The sequence below is a fragment of the Microtus pennsylvanicus genome, chromosome 3 (assembly GCF_037038515.1).
Source record: "Microtus pennsylvanicus isolate mMicPen1 chromosome 3, mMicPen1.hap1, whole genome shotgun sequence".
NCBI lineage: Eukaryota > Metazoa > Chordata > Mammalia > Rodentia > Cricetidae > Microtus > Microtus pennsylvanicus.
Window position 1 is genome coordinate 67,646,239 of NC_134581.1, and position 19,909 is coordinate 67,666,147.

The 19,909-nt window shown below is 39.2% G+C and overlaps 1 protein-coding gene across 2 annotated transcripts in view; it reads left to right on the top strand.

The window, feature by feature from the left end:
- Window positions 1-19,909, top strand: part of Ddx10 (DEAD-box helicase 10) — a 163,948-nt gene that overhangs the window by 10,564 nt on the left and 133,475 nt on the right. For both annotated transcript variants that reach the window (XM_075965904.1, XM_075965905.1), the window contains exons 5-9: window positions 683-803; window positions 1,835-2,024; window positions 7,206-7,332; window positions 9,500-9,662; window positions 11,437-11,521. In XM_075965904.1, coding sequence (XP_075822019.1) covers window positions 683-803; window positions 1,835-2,024; window positions 7,206-7,332; window positions 9,500-9,662; window positions 11,437-11,521 — 686 coding nt within the window. The remainder of the gene's footprint in view (window positions 1-682; window positions 804-1,834; window positions 2,025-7,205; window positions 7,333-9,499; window positions 9,663-11,436; window positions 11,522-19,909) is intronic.

Here is a 19,909-nt window from a genome sequence, read left to right on the forward strand (position 1 = left end):
TGAAAGGAAGATAGATTGCTTTGAGGAATATTTATTTAGATCATGGTAAAGCCTGATCAACTTTGGTTAACTTTTCAGTACATCTGAGATGGTTATATCTGCTATGGTCACCTCTGAACCATGAGAAGTAGTTCTTGAATTTCTATGCAAATGTACACAAACCAGGAAATGTAGCATCACAAACCTTACTTCTGTTCCTGTTACTTGTTTGTCTTTAACATTTAGTAGCATCTGATGGTTCTTGTCTCAAGGTAAACTGTAAATTGTAAACTGTGGTGCTTGCTTAGCTCCCCATCTGTAGGTTGTGAGAGGCTGTATGGGAGAGCCCGTTCAGTGCCTCTGGTCCTGACTTAAAGAATGTGAGTAGTTCCAGTTCTTAAGACAGTTTTACTGACTTAACAGGAAATCAGGTCTTGGCGCAGTCATTTGTTAGTTTTTCTTAGCCTCAGAGTCTTGGATATAATGAAGGGGTCTAGAAGAGCTCTGAGCTTCTTAGGTCTTCCCCGAGGACTTTGATTTAATTTGGAAGTGTTGGTGTGCTGCAGAACTGGAAGGGAGAAGTGGTATTTATTTCTAAGAATCTAGACTGCTCTGATGGAATTCCACATCCAAGTGGCTTTTATAGTTGTGGACAGGCTGCTGTGAGGCATCTGTGTGTAACCAAGGAAACAACTCTTTGCAGGATCTAAAGCATGAAGCCGAGAGGATCAACAACATAAACATACTCGTTTGCACACCAGGCCGACTTCTTCAGCACATGGATGAAACAATATGCTTCCACGCCACCAGTCTCCAGATGTTAGGTGGGTCTGATGATTTCTCATAAGAAACAAAGCATCATTCCCCCACAAAAACTCCCAACCCCCCAAACCCAAACCCCCTAAAATGCCAGCTCTTTACCAAGAAAGCCCTCCTGAGGTTTAAGAGTAGATCTGTCTTATTAATAACATGATGAAAACAATCTTGTACTCTTACTTTGATGTTTGTGCTCTTAAGCCAAGAGAGTATAAGGTTGATCTTTTTCCTTTATTGATGAACGAGAAAAGTGAATGTGCTCCATGGGTTTAACTCGGTACTCACACCTGGGTGGGTGTGTGTGGAGTCCGGAGGTTGATGCCAGGTGTCTTCCTCTGCTGCTTTCCACTTTACTTACTGAGGCAGGGCCTTCTGGTGAATTCAGAGTTCCCCAGACGGGAAGTGCAGATGACCAGCTTGCTCGGGGACTTGGCTTTTCATGTGGCTGGGTAGCTGAACTTTAGTCTTTATGTTATGTTTGCATGGCAGGGCTTGTCCACTCAGCCATCTTCCCGCCCCCTCTTTTTTCTTTTCTTTTTTTCCTTTTAAGTAATACCTAATTTTGGTAGCTTAAAAAGTCAAGTTATTTGTTTTAATGAACTTTTTTCATTTTTATAAAGATGCTACTTACTGGTATTTTAATAGCTTTTCATTTTGAGTGCTTCTGTACTTACAGAAAAGCTGCAGTGGTAGGGTTTCTGTATTGCCCTTTACCCAGTTGACCCTAGTTTTAAATTTGTACATAACTATGATTGATACCCTTGCCAATAGTGAGATTAACAATGTACTATGTAAATTTAACACTAGTTTTCTTTGCTTAGATTTTATCAGTTTTCCACTATATTATTATTTTGTTTTAAATTGGGATTCTGGGATTCGAACCCTGAACCTTGTACTTGCTAGGCAATTGCACTACCACTGAACCAAGGATAAGCTTAACCAAGGATAAGCTTTAGGATTCCAGGCAGTGGTACTAAGTTGCATTTGGCACAATGTATTCTTTAACTATTGTAGAGCAACTTGCATCTTTGTTTTTCAGTTCTTGATGAAGCAGATCGGATCTTGGACATGGGCTTTGCTGACACCATGAATGCTATTATTGAAAATCTTCCCAAGAAACGCCAGACTTTACTTTTCTCAGCCACACAGACCAAATCTGTAAAGGACCTTGCACGCTTGAGTTTGAAAGACCCTGAGTACGTTTGGGTTCATGAAAAAGCAAAATACAGGTAGGAACTCTTTCCTCCTTGAACTCATATAGGCAGCTACATTATGGTAGGAACCAATACCTTTAGAACTTTATAATTTTAGCAACTGATGATTACTGCCTTGATCCATTATTTCATTAATATTTGCAACATTATACTACTCTCTCTGTATCATTTCTTGACTGGAATATTTTCTGTCCACCAGCTGTCCTGTAAGCCATGTTAGGCTAAGATACAGGTCTTAGAGGAAAGGGAGACCAATGGGTATGTGCTTTATTCTCTTTATCAGCGTTGAGGTTGAGTTGGTAGCTTACTTGATACTGTGACCAGTTTTTTTTTCTTTGTACTGACTCAGATTTGATGATTAATGATAACTCGATTAATGATCTTTAGTATATAGATTTAAAGCATTTTTATGTCTTTCATGCAACAGAAATTATTTTATTTAATATTTTTTCTGGAGTTGTCCTGTACTTGTCTGAGAATGTGATATTTAGGCTATTTCTTGAGTCGGTGTGACATGTCTACCCTCGGTCCTTGGGCTCATTGTTTTCTGGCGTTCTAGGTTCATTGTAGATGTTTCTGGCTCTCATATCTCTTACATATCTCTTTTGAAAAGGATATGTAATTTAAATATCCTGATGTAAGTGCTTTTAGGATGGACTTTGTTAGAGGCTTTTCAATGGACAAGCTTTTCAAGAGTCAGTGCATTGCTTCTTACTGATACTTAGAAATCGAGTTTAGGGTTGGGAGCATTTTACTCAGCTCTGTGTTTTGAAAGTATGTTCTTTGTACCACATACCTTCGTTTCTACAGACCTGTAGTTATTACTAGTCATCATGCCTGCAATAGTTTAAGGGCATTACCAACACTAGCAGCACTGTGATGACTTAGAAAAGTCTGAGGTTCCATTGCCTTTCTTTTTTGTTAGGCATTGTAAATAAGTACTTTGAAATAGTTTCTATGTTTTTTAATATTAGCTTATTTCCTTTTATTTTGCTCTGTTAACACATTCCTTTGGTAGTTATGGCCAATTTACTTTAATTTTAAATACTTCTGTTTGTTTGAGACAGGACCTCATGTATCCCAGACTGGCCTCAAACTCACTCTAGGCTCTGCCTCTTGTGTGTTGGGAGTACATGCCTGTTCTACCATACAGGGTTTTGTTTGGTACTGGGTATGGAATTTAAGGCCTCAGGTATGCTAGGTAAGCACTATGCCTGTAGAGCTACATCCCTATCTGTTACGGAATTACAACAAGCTTGAAAGGAAAGTACTGAGTTTCTTTATGCTCCCTTCTGCCACATAGTCTCCTCTGTTACCAGTATTTGCTAATAGAGTTGGACCTTAGCTGTATTGGAATCTTGTCACCCCAAGTATATAGTTTTTGTTAGGACTGGTTGTTTAGATGGAATGTTCCCAGAGGCTCATATGTTGAAAGCTTGATCACTAGCCAGTAGTATTCGTGGGAAGTTTGGGGAACTTTTAGGGGTGCAGTGTAGTTTGAAGTCATTAAAGGCTTGATATTGAAGGATATATGGAAACCCTAAAGTTTTCTTCCCATTCCTTTTGCTTTCTGGCTGCCCATGAGGTAAGATTTCCTGTGTCGCGGGATTCCGACATAGGTCTGAATGAAGTTGTCAGCAGAGGTGGACGTGGTCACAGCTCCACACTGCTGTTGGTAGTGCTCGGAGTTTATCAGAGATGTTCACTTAGGTAAACCCAGAATTCTTGACTTTGGTGTAGAAAATAATTTCAGCACTAGATATTACAAAACAGTTTATTAAAAGAGATTATAATATACACAGATTTTCAGTATGAGGTTAAGAGAAAGAGGCACTCCAGAAAGGTAAGGCATTAAAGTGTGTATGTGGGTGTCTTAAAGGAGCATGGCACTTCAGTGTCTTTGTATAGGATTTTGGTGACTTTTGAAGTTATTATCTTCAAAGATTTGCTAAGGAATTTATTAACTAAGGTATTTTCTGAGGTGTATCTTGGCATAGGTGGCGGGGACAGAGACTTAACTCCTCACTGTCACTGGCAGCAGTCAAAAGAGTTGCCTTTCCTATTAGGAACCTCTAGTTGGGGATTGCTGAAAGGAATTTCAGGATAAGTCGTCATGACGCAGGGATTTTTAAAAAATATTTTTAATGTTGTTTCTAAGCAGTTGGGTTAATAGGGAGGTGCCCAGTGTGATCATAAGGAGTACTCAGACAGGGATAGGGGCTTCTACAGGGAGAGTCGTATCTTACTTTCAGTAGACTGGTTATATAGATCTGTGGCTTTCTAGGTTACATTGCTTATAGAGTGTAATTTATAATAAGGTTTAAAGGATCAAGGTTTTTTTTAATATTTCTTTATTTTAATTAATTTTTAAAAAAATGATCTTTTCTCATTTTATATACTTTTCCCAGTTCCCATTCCCTCCCCTTTCCCCTCTTCCCCTACCTTCTCCCACCACACTCCCCCCCCCCATCCATTCCTCAGAGAGGGTAGGGCTTCCCATGGGGAGTCAACAAAGTCTGACACATCACTTTGAGGCAGGACCAAGGCCTTCCCCCCCTATATTTAGGCTGAGCAAGGTATCTCTCAAAAAAGAAAGGGCCCCCAAAAGCCAGTTCAAGCACTAGGGATAATCGTGGTCCCATTGTCAGTGGCCCCACAGACTGCCTAAACCACACAACTGTCACCCATATTCAGAGGGCCTAGTTTGGTTCTATGTAGGTTCCCCCGCTCTCAGTCTGGATTCAGTGAGCTCCTACTAGCTCAGGTCAGCTGTTTCTGTGGCTCTCTCCATCATGGTCTTTGATCATCTTCGACTGGTCTCCAGAAGCTTGGCCCAATATTTAGCTGTGAATCTCTGTATCTGCTTCCATCAGTTGTTGGGTGAAGGTTTTATGATGACAAGGTAGTTATCAATCTGATTACAGGGGCAGGCCAGTTTAGACATCTTCTCCACTGTAGGTTGTATTCTTAGCTGGGGTCATCCTTGTGGATTCCTGGGAGTTTCCCTGGTGCCAGGTTTCACACTAGCCCCATAATGACTCCCACAATCAAGATAACTCTTTCCTTGCTCTCTCTCTGCCCTTCCCCCCATCTCGACCATCCTGTTGTTCCCTCATGTTCTCCTCCAGCCACTTTCCCTTGCCCTCCCCCAACCCCAACTTTCCATCTTGTGGTAGGAGTATTATGGTTGTAGATATTCTTCTGCTTAGGTAGGTTCTGATGATTTGAATTCAAGTTCTCATGCATATACTTGAATATGAACTTTAGCCATTGAACCATTTCCCAGTCCTGAGGTATCTCTTATAAAATATTTATCATTTTAGTTCTAAGCAAGCAAGATTATTTTTTTCTTGACAAGATAGCTTTAGGAAACATGTATTGTTCAGTAAGCCAGTTGGGCTTTATCAATGATGTCTGAAGGCTTTAAAATTTGTAGTGCTGAGAACTGAACCGAGGGCCTTGTGTGGGCCTGCAAGTATTCTCCCACTGCGCTATACCCTGACATCTTTTCCTGCCAAAATGACTTTATTATCTCAGTGTAACATTTTATCCACTCACTTATTATAGAGCATCTTGATTGCTTCTAAGTCGTGGTGGTTGGGAATAAAATGGTTAGATGTCTGGGTGCAGGTTTTTTGTGTGGACTGAATTTTCAGTTCTTTTGGGTAAATGCCAAAGAGTATGATTGCTGGACTAGATGACAAGAATGGTTTGGGAAGAAAACTTCAAAAGTGGCTGTATCATTTTCAAAATCTGATCCTGGAGGCTCGTAAGTATATAGTGGAGTGTTTAGTAGTGTCTTGTTTTAAATTTGAATTCTCTTCATAAGCGATAAGTAAGAGGCATCTTATATGCTTATTGGTTGTGGAACATCTTATGTTCTTTCGTGATCTGACATTGCCTTTGGGCAGGTGACTGTTGAGAGATTTATTTATTTTTCTCCTAAATTGGGGATTTGTGCTTTCATAAGCATTCTTTGCGTTTTATGAAGAATGTTTTTTAATTGCATGTTTCGTTTGCAAATATTTGCTCACATCCTTTGGCTTTTCTTTTTCCTTCTCTTAATATAAGAGTTTATCATGAATTAGAAAATTTAAATTTCAATACTATTTTATCATTTCTTTTGCTATCTTAAAGTATTTGACTTTTAGTTTTTCGATTATCTCCGGTCTTACAGTACCAGAGTACTGTCTTATTCTGTTACTTATTTCTTTATTTAATGATGGATTCCAGAGGTCATTCCACAGTGATACATGAATATATCTCACATTCTTTTATAGTTGCATAATACCTTATGGTCTGGGTGTCTAATAGTTCATCCCACACGTTCCTTAGTAATGGACATTTGGGTTGATTTTCTTTTTAAACCTTTGGTTTTAAATAATGCCATAACTTGGAATAAAATTATAAGAGTTTTTCCAATAGTAAATCTGTATGTACTTTTCAGACATTATTAGGAATTTTTTAACATGTAACAAATCAAGACGTTTATAATACAATTCCTTAAAAATTTGTTTATTCATAATTTCACATGTATACATATATATATACATATACAGTCACTACATTTCCATTGATCTCTCTTGCGCCCTCCCCCCATTGAACCTCTCTTTCCTAATAAGCCCCCTCTGACTTTCATGTCTACAATACAGCCCTATACCTGCTATATATGTACTTACTATCTACCAATGATTATCCGTTTGCTAGCCATTTCTTCATACTTTTGTGTACTAACCCATTTTAATGTTGTGTGCCCGTAAATGCTTCGGCATACATGATCATTATTGTGAGTTCAATATTAATATATTCTTTGTCAGATTTACCATGAAATATGCAGGTGTTAAGTCTGAATTGCTTAGATGAATGCTTATATTTCTCTAATCCCTAACCCAGTAAAAGGTGTAGACATTAGCCATCAGCCCAGCAAAGTTCTCCTAAGCTGCTCCTCACAGACAGTGGTCTCTACCTTCTTTCTGTGGTTGACACTTGTGCTGCTGTGTGTCTTTTCATACAACCTCTCGAGGACTCTGAATACATGTAGCCTTGGTGAGTTTCTCTTCTAGGGGACAATAGAGAAAAAAATGTGTGTGTGGTAGATATTGGGAGAATGGAGCACTGGTACATTTCTTTTTTAGTGTTGATTTCAAAGCAGCACTATGACATTGTTAAAAGAATTTGTCTTCTTGATTCTACAAGCACCCCTGCTACACTGGAACAGAACTATATAGTTTGTGAGCTGCACCAGAAAATCAGCGTGCTGTTTTCCTTCTTGAGAAGCCACCTAAAGAAGAAGAGTATTGTGTTTTTCTCCAGTTGCAAAGAGGTATCGACTCCTGAATTTTTCCTTTTGAACGTGTTTGTGTTGGATCACCGTCTTTGAGCTTCCTATTTCAGTTAGACAAATCATTACTCAGTGTGCTATGCAATGCTAGGAAACAGATCTATAAAGACTGATAATCCTGTATTTTTGTTGGAAAGGAAATCTGTTGTAGAAGATTATTTAAGGTGTGTTACTTTTGTTTATACTTTATTTGTTTAACTTTGTGAAGCTGTGATTCTTTGCATGTCTAAAACACTTATGGTCTAATAAAGAGTTGAATGGCCGGTAGCGAGGCAGGAGAAGGGATAAGTGGGGCTGGCAGGCAGAGAGAAGAAATAGACATCTGGAAGAGAAAGAGTAATGAGAGAACACGGGGAGGAGGATGTCAGGGACCAGCCGCCCAGCCGCCCAGCCAGCCATGGAGTAAGAGTGAAAGTAAGATACACAGATGCAAGAAGAGGAAAAAGGCCGAGAGAGACGCAAAAAGTAGTTGGAATAATTTAAGTTAAGGAAAGCTGGCAAGAAACAAGCCAAGCTAAGTCCAGGCATTTGTAAGTAAGATTAAGACTCCATGGTATTTATTTGTGACTTGGGTGGTGGGTCCCCCCAAAAGCCAAAAGAACAAAGTATAAGAAACAACTTACAGAAATCATGAATGAAACTTGAAGCCCATTGAAGGCAAACATTCGCTGTATTTTCTTTAGTACTTCTTTAGGTATTAGTGATTCTGGGAGCATAGTATTCTTCATCAAAAGCATTGGCAGAAGGAATGGAGCTAGCTAGGTTAGTTGAAGCTTTTGGCAGTGTCATAGTTCTTCCCTCCAAGAGTGTGGAACTGAATGTTCCTTTTGACCCGAGGCCCAAGTCCTTGTTTATGGTCATCTACAGACCTTTACCCTGCCCCTAGATCAATAGCTGGTACTTTAAAGGCAAATATGAATTGTTATACCTTTTTAGGGTCTTTTTAGGGTCATTTGTTCCTTTGAAAAGTCTTTCTGCAATATTTTGTCTATGTCCTTATTTAGTTAATAAATAATTGATGAATATCAGCCTTGTACTAGGAGTAAGGGATTCAGAGAAGTGTATTTGTTCTCCCTTAAGGAGAAGAGCTCATGGTTCATTTATATACTACTTTTATTGTGATTTTGGCATTTTTGTAGTTTCAAAAGTTAAGTTTCCTTTGGGTCCATTTTGTTTTTAATTTATGTGGACAAATTTTCTTAATATGTGTTAGAAATAATATTGAATTCTGCCTCAGTCTAACAGTATCCAGTTAGTAGTAAGTACATAGTAAAGAAGTAAAACTAAAACAGTAGTTAACTCATTTAGACCTATACATTGAAATACATTTATAGTAAAATTTTATTTATGTCTAAGTTATTTATTACATCTTATCTTTTCAGGAAGAAGGGTCAACTAAGTGCTCAGTCAGAGGAGAAGGTTAGCACAGCCTGTTTGTATAAGAAACATACAACTTGAGGATATTTTGTTGTAGAAATTTATGAATTACAATGATAGTAATTAAAGGCTTCCAAGCTTAAAAACCTAAGCTGTATTCTGTGAGGGTCCAGAGATGGAGAAGAAAGTCGCAGGAGGGACGGAAACAAGGCTTTCTTCTGTTCAGAGTTGCTCACGGTTTTCTGTAGCTTTACTGTGAGGATCTCTTGGATATGTATATGATAACCATTTATTTTAAAGACAGTTTTATAGAAGTTGTATTCTTTTTTTTTTTTAAAGATTTATTTATTTATTATGTATACAGTATTCTCAGTATTCTGTCTACAGGCCAGAAGAGGGCACCAGTTCTCATTACAGATGGTTGTGAGCCACCATGTGGTTGCTGGGAATTGAACTCAGGACCCTTGGAAGAGCAGGCAGTGCTCTTAACCGCTGAGCCATCTCTCCAGCCCCCTAGAAGTTGTATTCTTATAGCTGTTCAAAACTGCAAAGAATTTAGGTGACTAAAAAATGTAAGAACAATTTTTTTTAATTTTATTTTCAGTGATTGAGATTTTTTAATTTTTTTTGACATCAAAATTGTTTTAGAAAATCTGTGAGCAAGAATGTTTTAAGACTTTAATTCTAGATTACGTTTCTTTTAAAAAACTGACAGTTGGTGAAATTTGTCCTCCATTCTGAGGATCAGACTTACCCTTCTGCTTGTGCCCAGGTTCAGTACCTGTACAGGGTGTTCTGCCGGCTGCGCCCAGGCATCTCTATCCTTGCTCTCCATGGTCGGCAGCAGCAGATGAGAAGAATGGAAGTCTACAACGAATTTGTCCGGAAGAGGGCTGCCGTGCTGTTTGCTACTGATATTGCAGCCAGAGGGCTAGGTAAGTGAGCTTGCTGGAGTACCATTCGGTGGTCATGGCAAATATATTTACTTATAGGGTCAGATCTTGTGAGAGAGACTTTAGTACATTGGTAAGTTGATGAACATGACAGATGACAGTGAAACTGTGTAGTATTTGCATCTCTGGTGAGCTTGGCTATGTTTCATGGTAATTAAGTCATAATCCCGAGGAGCCTCTGTGGTCATCAAAGGAGATGAAAGGTTGAAATTTTAAAGATAAGAAAATTCTCACAACTTTGAAAACTGAAATTTAGCAATAAAAATCAGTGAAATCCACTTTTTGACTAGCCACTTTGATTTTTAGCATCACTATATTTAGCATCCTTTAACCTTACCTTCAGAAGGTACAGTGGTGACTGCACCTTGTAGCGTTGTGGGCAGGAGGTGGAGGTGAGGAGAGAGCTAGTGGCCTGAGGTCTTCAGTCACTCTTCCTGTGTAATTCATCTTAAACATACATCAACAGTAGGGGAATGTGCCACCCTGTTTTAGCAGTTACTTTCTCTTGAGATAGGGTCTCACTGTGTAGGTATAACTGGTCTCGAACTAGCTTTGTAGACTAGATTGGCCTCAAAGTCACAGAAATCCCAAGTGCTGGGATTGAAGGTGTGTATAACGACTTACAGCTGAAAATATTTTTTTTTAAGTGATTCTTTTTGTCATCTTGGCCTTCTTACAGTGATTCTTTCTTTTTTAAAAAATAATAATTATTTACTTATGCCAGGCGGTGGTGGTGGTACATGCCATTAGTCCCAGTGTTGGGAGGCAGAGGCAGACTTATCTCTGTGACTTCAAGGCCAGCCTGGTCAACAATAGTGAATTCCATGAGAGCCAGGGCTACACAGAGAAATTCTGTCTCAAACCACTCCCCCCCAAAAAAAGTTGAAGCAAAAATGATTTTACTTATCATCTTTAGAAATCCTGCAGCAGACCCTATACGTGATTAGAGTTAGTTCTGAGAGATTGAGAGCAGGCTTCTGTGGAAATGAATAAAGCTTGTAGTATTCAGAAATATAGGGTATATGATTGCTTACCAGTTTATTTGGAGTTAGGACTAGCAGGAAAAGTAAAGTATAAATTTTTATTATTTTTATATGTCTGTGTGTCTATGTATATGTTCATGTGTGTGCAAAGTGTATGGAGAATAGAGGTGATGTCTATTGTCTTCCATGCTTTCTACCTTGTTTTTTGATATATAGTCTCTCACTGAATTTGGAGTTCACAGAATTTGCTAAAATAGCCAGCAAACCCCAACTATCTTCTTATCCCTGCCTACCCAGTGCTGGAGTTAAGAGGAAAGTGCTTCTGTGCCTGACTTATTTTTTTTTTTTCTTCAATGAGTGTGGTAATCCAAACTAAGATCTTTATGCTGGGTGACAGGCACTTTACCAAAATGAACCATCTCCTCAGACCCAGAAACCAAGAGTGATACTTTTAGGTCATTAAACATCAAGGTATGGGCTGGAGGGTTGGCTCAGTCATTAAGGCTAGGCTCACAACCAGCATATCAGGATATGTTACTATTGTCACAAAACATTGTCTCTTATGTTTCAGAAAGAAGCAATTTTAGTTCACTTTATCAAAGTAGAAAAATATTTATAATTTCTTGGTTAATGCGATCAATTTTATTTTTAATAAAGTTTTGTTAGTGAGATGTGGTAGAAAGTCTTGGCACACACTACTGTAACATAACAGTAGTACAGCAGTCTAGATATTGAAATTGTTTTTTTCCCCCTTTGAAATTTCTTCTGTGTAGATTTTCCAGCTGTGAATTGGGTTCTTCAGTTTGATTGTCCAGAGGATGCTAATACATATATTCACAGAGCTGGTAGAACTGCCAGGTAGGTGTGGCCCATTTCTTTGCTTTTGTACTGTTTAATAACAAAGCTTGCTAACATGGACCATGGGAGGCCAGCTCCTGCGATTTGTTCTAGGGCAATGAAAAAGAAGACCTCAAAGTAGCAAGGGTTAGAAAATAGTTCTCATCCATCTAAAGGCTAGACTTTTTCTATCTGAGGGAAAAATAATGAAACAGATGCTTTCTGCTGATAACTTTCTCTTTAATTTAACTTAAAAAAAATCTTTTCTGAGAGTCCCTCTGTCTCCACATTGCTACATGGATTTTTACAGTTCCTAATTAGGGCTACATAGTCTGTACTGCTTACAGCTCTGCCCTCCACTTCATTTCTTCTCTGTCGAGTTCCTTTTTTCCAACCACAATCTGGACAATTAACATGTTACACTTTCAGGGCCTGACCCTTCTCATGACACAGGATAAGTCCTGTAGTTTCTCTTAGACTAGGGAATGTCATAATGACTGGCCAGAGAGCAAGGCCAGTGGTCTTACACATAATCCTTAAGTTGGTGAGGGTTCTCAGACGGTAAACAATTGGCTGAGCCTGAAGCCTGACACTGGGACTCTGTGCAAAAGTCAATTACTGAGAGCATTATGTATAATCAAGTTTCTTCTATCCTGGACTTGGAATAAGTAAAAACAACACCTGGAAAATTATATTCATAAATATTAACTTAAGCAGAAAAGCATCTTGTGACCTTCCACAGCTATACGTGTATCCTGATAATGGGATATATGCGTGAGATAAACACCTGTATCAGTTCTTAAGGAAGAAATGAAGTGACTCATGAGAGAAATTACAGGCAGGAGCACCTGGTCATTCACAGTCAGTAACTCCATGGCTTTGCCAGATGCGGCTGCCCCTCAGGGAATTATACGACTGGTGGGTTCACTTGTTAAATGCTGGTTATCACTGCTGTATACTCCCACTGCCCTCTCCAGTGTAGGTAACCTTGCTTCTGCTCCACTGTAAACAAAGACTGGAACAATTAGATATGTGAGTGCTAGTGTTTTGTTGTTGGTAACTCTGATAAGGGCTGGGGAGATGGCTCAGTGGATAAAAGTGCTTGCCATGTCAGCCTAACACCCTGAGCGATCCCTGGAACCCACTTAAAGAGCCTAATGCAGGGCTGCTCACCTGTATTCCTATGCTAAGAAGCCTATCTGGTTAGCTAGCCTGGAGTAACACTGCATCAGCAGAAGCCAGAGAGCCACTCCTTAGCGGGCAGGTGGTGAGAGCCACCTCTAAAACGTTGTCTTGTGACTTCCACAGAGACTCGCATGCTCGCTCTCCTCACACTTTCATGCACAATAAACAAATTGAGAAAGCACAGCCTGAAGGCTGTTGTTGAGAACAGTTCATGAAGTTTTCTTTTGTTTTAATTTACCTTTCTAAACTTCTCTAAGAACGTCAGCACAATGAATCTTCATGATTTCTCTATTTTAAATGAAGAAGTCAGTGTTTAAGCAGTAATACAATATGTTTGAAGATACAAAGAGCCAAGATTTGAACCAGACTGTCTGACTTCCCTAGTCTGTGGTATAAGTTTAGTAAGGGACAGGGTCGATAGGAGTCATAGATTTCTTTTTCTGATTGAGATTTAAAGGCGTTGGTGGAGGCCCCTCCTAGTGACTTTTTTCATTTGCTTGTTTCCTTTTTTTTTTTGTATTTCATGTTGAAGCATCTTATACTGGCTAAAGAGCTGTGGGGAAAATGTCTGGGATATAAAACTACATTACAGATGGATCTAAATGAATGAAAAGAATTATGTAATATGTTGTACTATTGAGATTATAGTGAAATTTGTAGAATTATAAATGGCTGACCTCTTTCTGGGTCGCATTTGGTAATGGTTCTCAAAGGCCTTAGAATACTTCCTTTGCCTTAGTACTTTGTGCAGACATTGGTCTTAAGGGAGGAGAGATGAGATCTGGATGTGGTGGCGCTTGGCTGAGATTGGAAGGCTCCTGCAGGTGGATCTTAAAGCTCAAGGTTTGCTGGGCTTTAGAGTAAGCCTAAGGCAATCTAGGCGATGTAGACCCTGCCTTAAAGAGAAGTTAGAAGAGGACTGGCAGTGGTCCAGTGGAAGAATTCGTGTCCTAGCGTGCGTGAGCTCTAGAGTGCCTGCGTGCATGTGTGAGGACCTGAGTTTGAGTCGTTGGCACCCGTGTACAAACACTTGGAAGTGACATGCCTCTGTCGGCCCAGAGCTGTGTGGTAGAGACGGGTAGATACTCAGAACTCTTTGGCTACCTAGTCCAGCTGAGAAGATGAGGTCCAGGTTCAGTGAGAGACGGAGAGCAGGTGGGGAAGACAGCAACAACACACTTGAAACATGCCGTGTAACATGAGAACAGAAAATGGAAAACAAATGAATATCAATTCAGTAAAATTGTAATAAGTATTTAAATGGTTAGGAATTATAAATAACATAAATATTAATATAATAAAAGTCATGTTAATTGTGATTAGCTAAGTGGACTGTTTCTTTGGTTTACGTTTTCTTACTCTTCTTCTTGCTGTCAAAATGGTGTAAAATTGGTGCTTTCATGGAGTTTGGTGTTGATCTAACTGGACTAGCATCTGTCTCTGCTTTCTATGCTTTCCCAGGGATGATAGGATCTTTAGCCCTGAGGGCCAAAGACTGTTTCCTCACTGCTTCATCTTCCTACCTGATCTGTGCCCGCTCCTTCTCATCCTTCCTTCCTCTCTCTTCCTACCTGATCTGTGCCCGCTCCTTCTCATCCTTCCTTCCTCTCTCTTCCTACCTGATCTGTGCCCGCTCCTTCTCATCCTTCCTCTCTCTTCCTACCTGATCTGTGCCCACTCCTTCTCATCCTTCCTTCCTCTCTCTTCCTACCTGATCTGTGCCCGCTCCTTCTCATCCTTCCTTCCTCTCTCTTCCTACCTGATCTGTGCCCGCTCCTTCTCATCCTTCCTTCCTCTCTCTTCCTACCTGATCTGTGCCCGCTCCTTCTCATCCTTCCTTCCTCTCTCTTCCTACCTGATCTGTGCCCACTCCTTCTCATCCTTCCTTCCTCTCTCTTCCTACCTGATCTGTGCCCACTCCTTCTCATCCTTCCTTTCTCTCTCCCAACTTCTTTCCTCTCTTTTTTGCTCTCCTTCCTTCCTCCCACCCTTCCTTCTTTGCAAACTTCCCTCCTTTGTCTTTTCAAACTTTCTCTTCCTTTCCTCTCTTCCCTTTTTTCACAATCAGTTTTTAGCTAACTTTGAAGAAAATAATAGATATTTTTGTATGAAGAGACTTTTTTTTCACCTGAAGCAAAAAGTTTTTCTGAAGCCTAATAAGAAGTAGAGTGTCCTGTTTCCTAATTTTCATAGACTGCTAAAGAGTGTTTGAGTGTTACTGATTGACTTGAATTTACACCATGGGTCGCCAGCAAACATGACTGTAATAAAAGTGTACTCAAATGTCTTTCTTTTAAGAATAAAAGAAGAAAGACAATAGTATAATGGTAAGCATATTTTAAAGTAGATTGATTTGCTAGAAGGTACAAAAGAAGTCTCTGAATTGGAATTAATGACATATTTTAAACATGAGGTAAGAGTTGAGACTGAGTTCTGTAGAAGATATCATTGCAGTGAAACAGTTGTCTCTTGGTAGCTAGGAAAAAGGAGCACAAACTGTTCTGTTTATTATTATTGTTGTTATTACTTTTTTTTTTTTTGTGTGTGTGTGTGTAAGTGCTTGATGTATGTGTGAGTACACATGATCTGCCTGTGGAGGTCAGAGGACAACTTTGTGTGGAGTCAGTTTCCTTTTCTACATTCAGCTGGGCTCCAGGACCTGAGCTCAGGTTCCAGGCTTTGATGATAGGCACCTTTACCCACGTAACCATCTTCCCATCCCTGTTTTCAGTTCTTACGAAGGTGCACCTTAATATTCTCAGTTCATTTTTGGATTATTTTTCACAGTGAGATCTTTTGAGAAGTCTGGTGATAAAAAACCTTTCACCCATGGCTTAATTTCCTTTAGTAAACATGTGGTTTGTAAAAACTGGTGTATGCACCCATGGGCATTTGCATCTTTGTGGTTCTGTGTGTCTTTAGATAGGAATGGTTGATACGGCATCTCAAAAACATTAGACTAGACTTAGAGGTCTTTCACCTGTGCCAGTGGTGTGGTGTAGAAGGTGGACACTGAGTCCTTCATAGAGTATATTTAGCAGTGTTTGGAAATCTACGTGAGATGAATGAGCATTTCAGTATATCAAATGATTAAAGAGAGATTTTTAGTTTTGAAGAAGTATAGTTGAACATTCTGGTGAGCATTAAATTGGATCTTGATGGTTGTGGAGCTGAAGACTTAGGACAATGCTGCAATGCTGAGTCTGAAGAGAATACTACTTTCTTTTTCTGTTTTAAAGAATATTTTAATGTATTTTTAACACAGTCATTAACTTTTAAAGTAGAAGTCTGACCCTTCATACATAAACAACACATTCTGAATTGACTATTGACCATTTCAGTGAAGAGGTTAGCATATCTTCTGCTTGCTTTTTTCTCTGGTGGTTGAAAATGGCCATTAATGGGTTTAGAGATAATGAGAAAGCTTCGTGGGCCATGAGACTGAATAATTGAGTTGAATAAAGGCTAAATTAAAATTTGAAACTAATTAAAATCCTGTGTTAGACTGTAATTAAAACCAGGTTTCCAGAAAGTGTTTGCTTTTGGAATTGAACACTCATATTTGTCAGAAAAGTTGTTAAAGTTGGAGAATATGGCTTCTTCTTCTTCTTTTTTTTTTTTTTTTTGGATTTTTCGAAACAGGGTTTCTCCACAGCTTTTTGGTTCCTGTCCTGGAACTAGCTCTTGTAGACCAGGCCGGCCTCGAACTCACAGAGATCCGCCTGCCTCTGCCTCCCGAGTGCTGGGATTAAAGGCGTGCGCCACCACCGCCTGGCGAGAATATGGTTTCTTTACTTTTGTGCCTTACCAGGGAGAAATAAAGGGTGAGCCAGGTGTTATTGTCTCCAAGCATTTACGGTTTTACTGGATTCTTTGGATTTATAGCGAAGAAAACTTTTCCTTAGCCCACTTAACAAAATGATGTCCTCTTTGAGACAAATGAGTGAAGATAGTTTGTTAGGGTTTGTCCTGTAGGACATTTTGCCACTTCACAGCAATTGTCTTTAAGGCTTGATGTTTTGGTTCTCAAAAGCTTCACTTCTTTTATTTTAAGTAAAAAAATTGCAGTTGAAAACACAAAAGGTTTGTTATTAGAAAGTAGGCCCGCACCAGAGGAGCCTTTTGTTTGTGGGTCATAGGGAGGCTAGGAGAGAAGGTGGGAGTTTATGTGTAACTTTTTCTGTTCTAGACTGCTGAGGAAAAATTCATTTTAGCTGTATTCCAATTCAGCTATTTTCACCTTTTTTTGTAGTTCTCATAATTGTAACTTTAGACAGTGAGGAGCTGTGACTCCACTAGGGGGCAGCAGAGCCAAGCGTTTGTTTTTCCTAGTCTTTGGGATCCCTCTAACAGTAAGCATGAAGCTGCAAACTAGTTAAAATTCCTAAATTGGGAAGGGCTCATGGTTTGCAGAAAATGTTCTTATTTTAAGAAATCAATGAGAGTTTTTTTTAAAAAGTGTCTTTAGCTTTTTGCAAACTGAAATAATAAAGACAGTTTCCCTAAGAAATTAAGCCTAATGTGAATTTATTAGGTATGTGATAGGAATATTATTTTCAAATGAAATTTCTATTCCTAAAAATTCACTTAGGTGGGAATTTTAAAATTCTACTGAGTCTGCTTCTCCCAAGGAGGAAAGTGCTTCCTTATATAGCTTCCTGCTTATGTCTGTTGATAACTGGACTTTAATAAAGGGCAGAGCAAATCTTTTGTCTTTGAAGCATTGAAGAGCTGAGATGAAATACAGCTGGTAGAGGCACAGAGGCAAGTAGGGGTCTGATGTTTCTTAGGAGGCAGCCAGTTCTCAGGTACTTCCTCTGCTCTTGTTCTCCTATGGTCTGCTTAATTCAGCAGGCCATGTGGTCTTTTAAAACATAAGGCAAATTCTCTGACTCCTATGAAGGTTTCCCAGTTAAGTCAGTGACAGCCCCATACACTTTCCTTATCTGTCTGTCTGTCTGTCTATCATTTTTTTTTTGTTTCAGGTCTTGTTGCTGCTTATAAATGTTAGAAGTGCTATTGCCTTAGACCTTTTTATATGAGATGTTTCTAAAATACTGCTTTCTCACGGTTCCCTGTGTGGCTTTCTGTTCTCCTCGAGCCATCCCTTTGCATCCTTCTCTTTTTCTGCATCGTTTATCACATTTGGATATGTTAGAGCAACGAGTTGGCTTTCTTTTTCTTGTTCACTTTCCTTATTACTAGATTGTATTATAAAGGCTTTTTTTCTAAATTGGTGGCCAGCAAGCCCAAAAAGCCCAAAAGATTCTCCTGTTTCCCCGTTCTTTCCAGCACTGAGTTGTAGGCATGCAATTATACCTAGCTGTTTACCTGGATGTTGGGTGTCTGAACTCAGGTCTCCCCTCAAGCTGCGCAGCAAAGCTTGTGGCACCTTTTCTGAGTTCACTCATGGCGCCACCTCCTCAGCTTGTCTTCTGGCTTCTCTTTTGGGTTTGTCCAGACTGTCCTAGAACTCAGAAATCTGCCTGCTTTGCCTCCCAAGTGTGTACCACCACCGCCTGGCTTGCCCTCAGAGAGCTGACACAGCAGTTGTGATGTCTGTCATCTATCTTACTTGGTCAGGATGCGTCTTTATTTTCTATGCTGATAACTTCTGCCATCATGTATGGTTTAGTCTATTGGCTAAAGGGGAATAATTTAATTCATACTTTTTTTTGTAGTGTATGAAGATGAGTAACTTTGAATCATATGATTTTGCATTTAAACAACTAGCTCTTGAGTTCTGACAGATAATTAGATAACGGAGTGCTTATATATTCATATTTCTGTTTATAAAACAATTAAATAAGCATGAAGATGAAAATATTCAAGTTTTCATTGATCTTTGAAATACTACCGTTTCCCTTGCAAAACTTGACTATCCTTCCTGTGTCTCTACAATTAATGTTAGACTGGCTTCTGATTCTTCAAGGTTCATTTAAGGCTTCGTTATTTCTGGACAGTTTTCTTAATATCTGGACTATTAGGTAATATTCTCTGTCATACTCTTACAGCTTCCTCTGTGTTACTAATCAAATCCTGTATTACTTTTTTTTTCCAGACAGGGTTTTTCTATGTAGCCTTGACTCTCCTAGAACTTACTCTGTAGACCAGGTTGGCCTTGAACTCACAGAGATACACCTGTCTCTGCCTCCTGAGTGCTGGGATTTATTACTGGTTTTTAAATATCTGTTCATATAGACAGTCAACTTTTTAAATAGCCAGCATGATGTCTGTTTTCTCACCATTTTACTGCCAGACATATTAATAAGGTTTTTTAAAAAAATAACAAACTATCTACAAAAGATAGCTTAACATTTTGATATATTTTAATCTTTTTCAGTCTGTTCATACAAGGATATATTTTCTTCTTCATTAGAGTTGGATTTTAAAATTAATATGTAAGGTAAAAAGCTTTCCTTTAGATTTCATAATAAAAGTGCAGTACCTTCTCTTAGTTAAGTTGCAAAAACCAATTTTTCTTTCAACATTTAATGATAAAATATTATTTGCAGACAGTATTATAGAATTTCTTGCAGAGGCATTCAGGGCAGTACGAAATGAGGCTTGAATGTACCTCTTAACTCATCTTCCCCGCTGTTCATTTTTCATTCCAGCTGTGCACTTCCCCTTTTTAGGCCTCTCTTTACTAAATCAGTCTTGCATTGTTGTCTGGTTTCTCCAATGACCCAGCATTCTCTTAGAACACCGTGGGCCCCTTTGTGTCTGCCTTAAAGACCTGCCTGAAGTTCATCTGCTGTGTCGTATCTTTCCTCGGGAAGGGCACTTCACTTCTGAGTTGGTGTGCTTGTTGCCTACGACTGTCCTTTGTCATTCTTTGATCGTTGTCTGGAGTCTTGTGCTTCTGTGTGTTTGTTGCTCCTGCCTAGGAGCTTGTCATTTCTGTTTAGGATGAGTATCACATTGCTTGAGGACAGGGCCCTGCTTCTGTGTGTTTGGTTTTTTCTTGAGCCATGGCTTCTCAGTAAGTAGTTACTTGGTAGTTATAAATATGTGCCCCTCAGATTTTATACCATGAGCATAAAGACTGCTTTGAGTCTTCTGTAGAACGTTTTCCTAAATATCCCATTTGATTCTCTTCTGTTGCTCGTGTCCCAGTTGGCACTGTGGTGTTAGTAACGTCAGTACTTTAGGAAGCCTTTGCCTGTGTCAGCACCGATTTCTGAAGGTGTGGTATAAAGTAAGGCTTGGCTCATGTGAGGG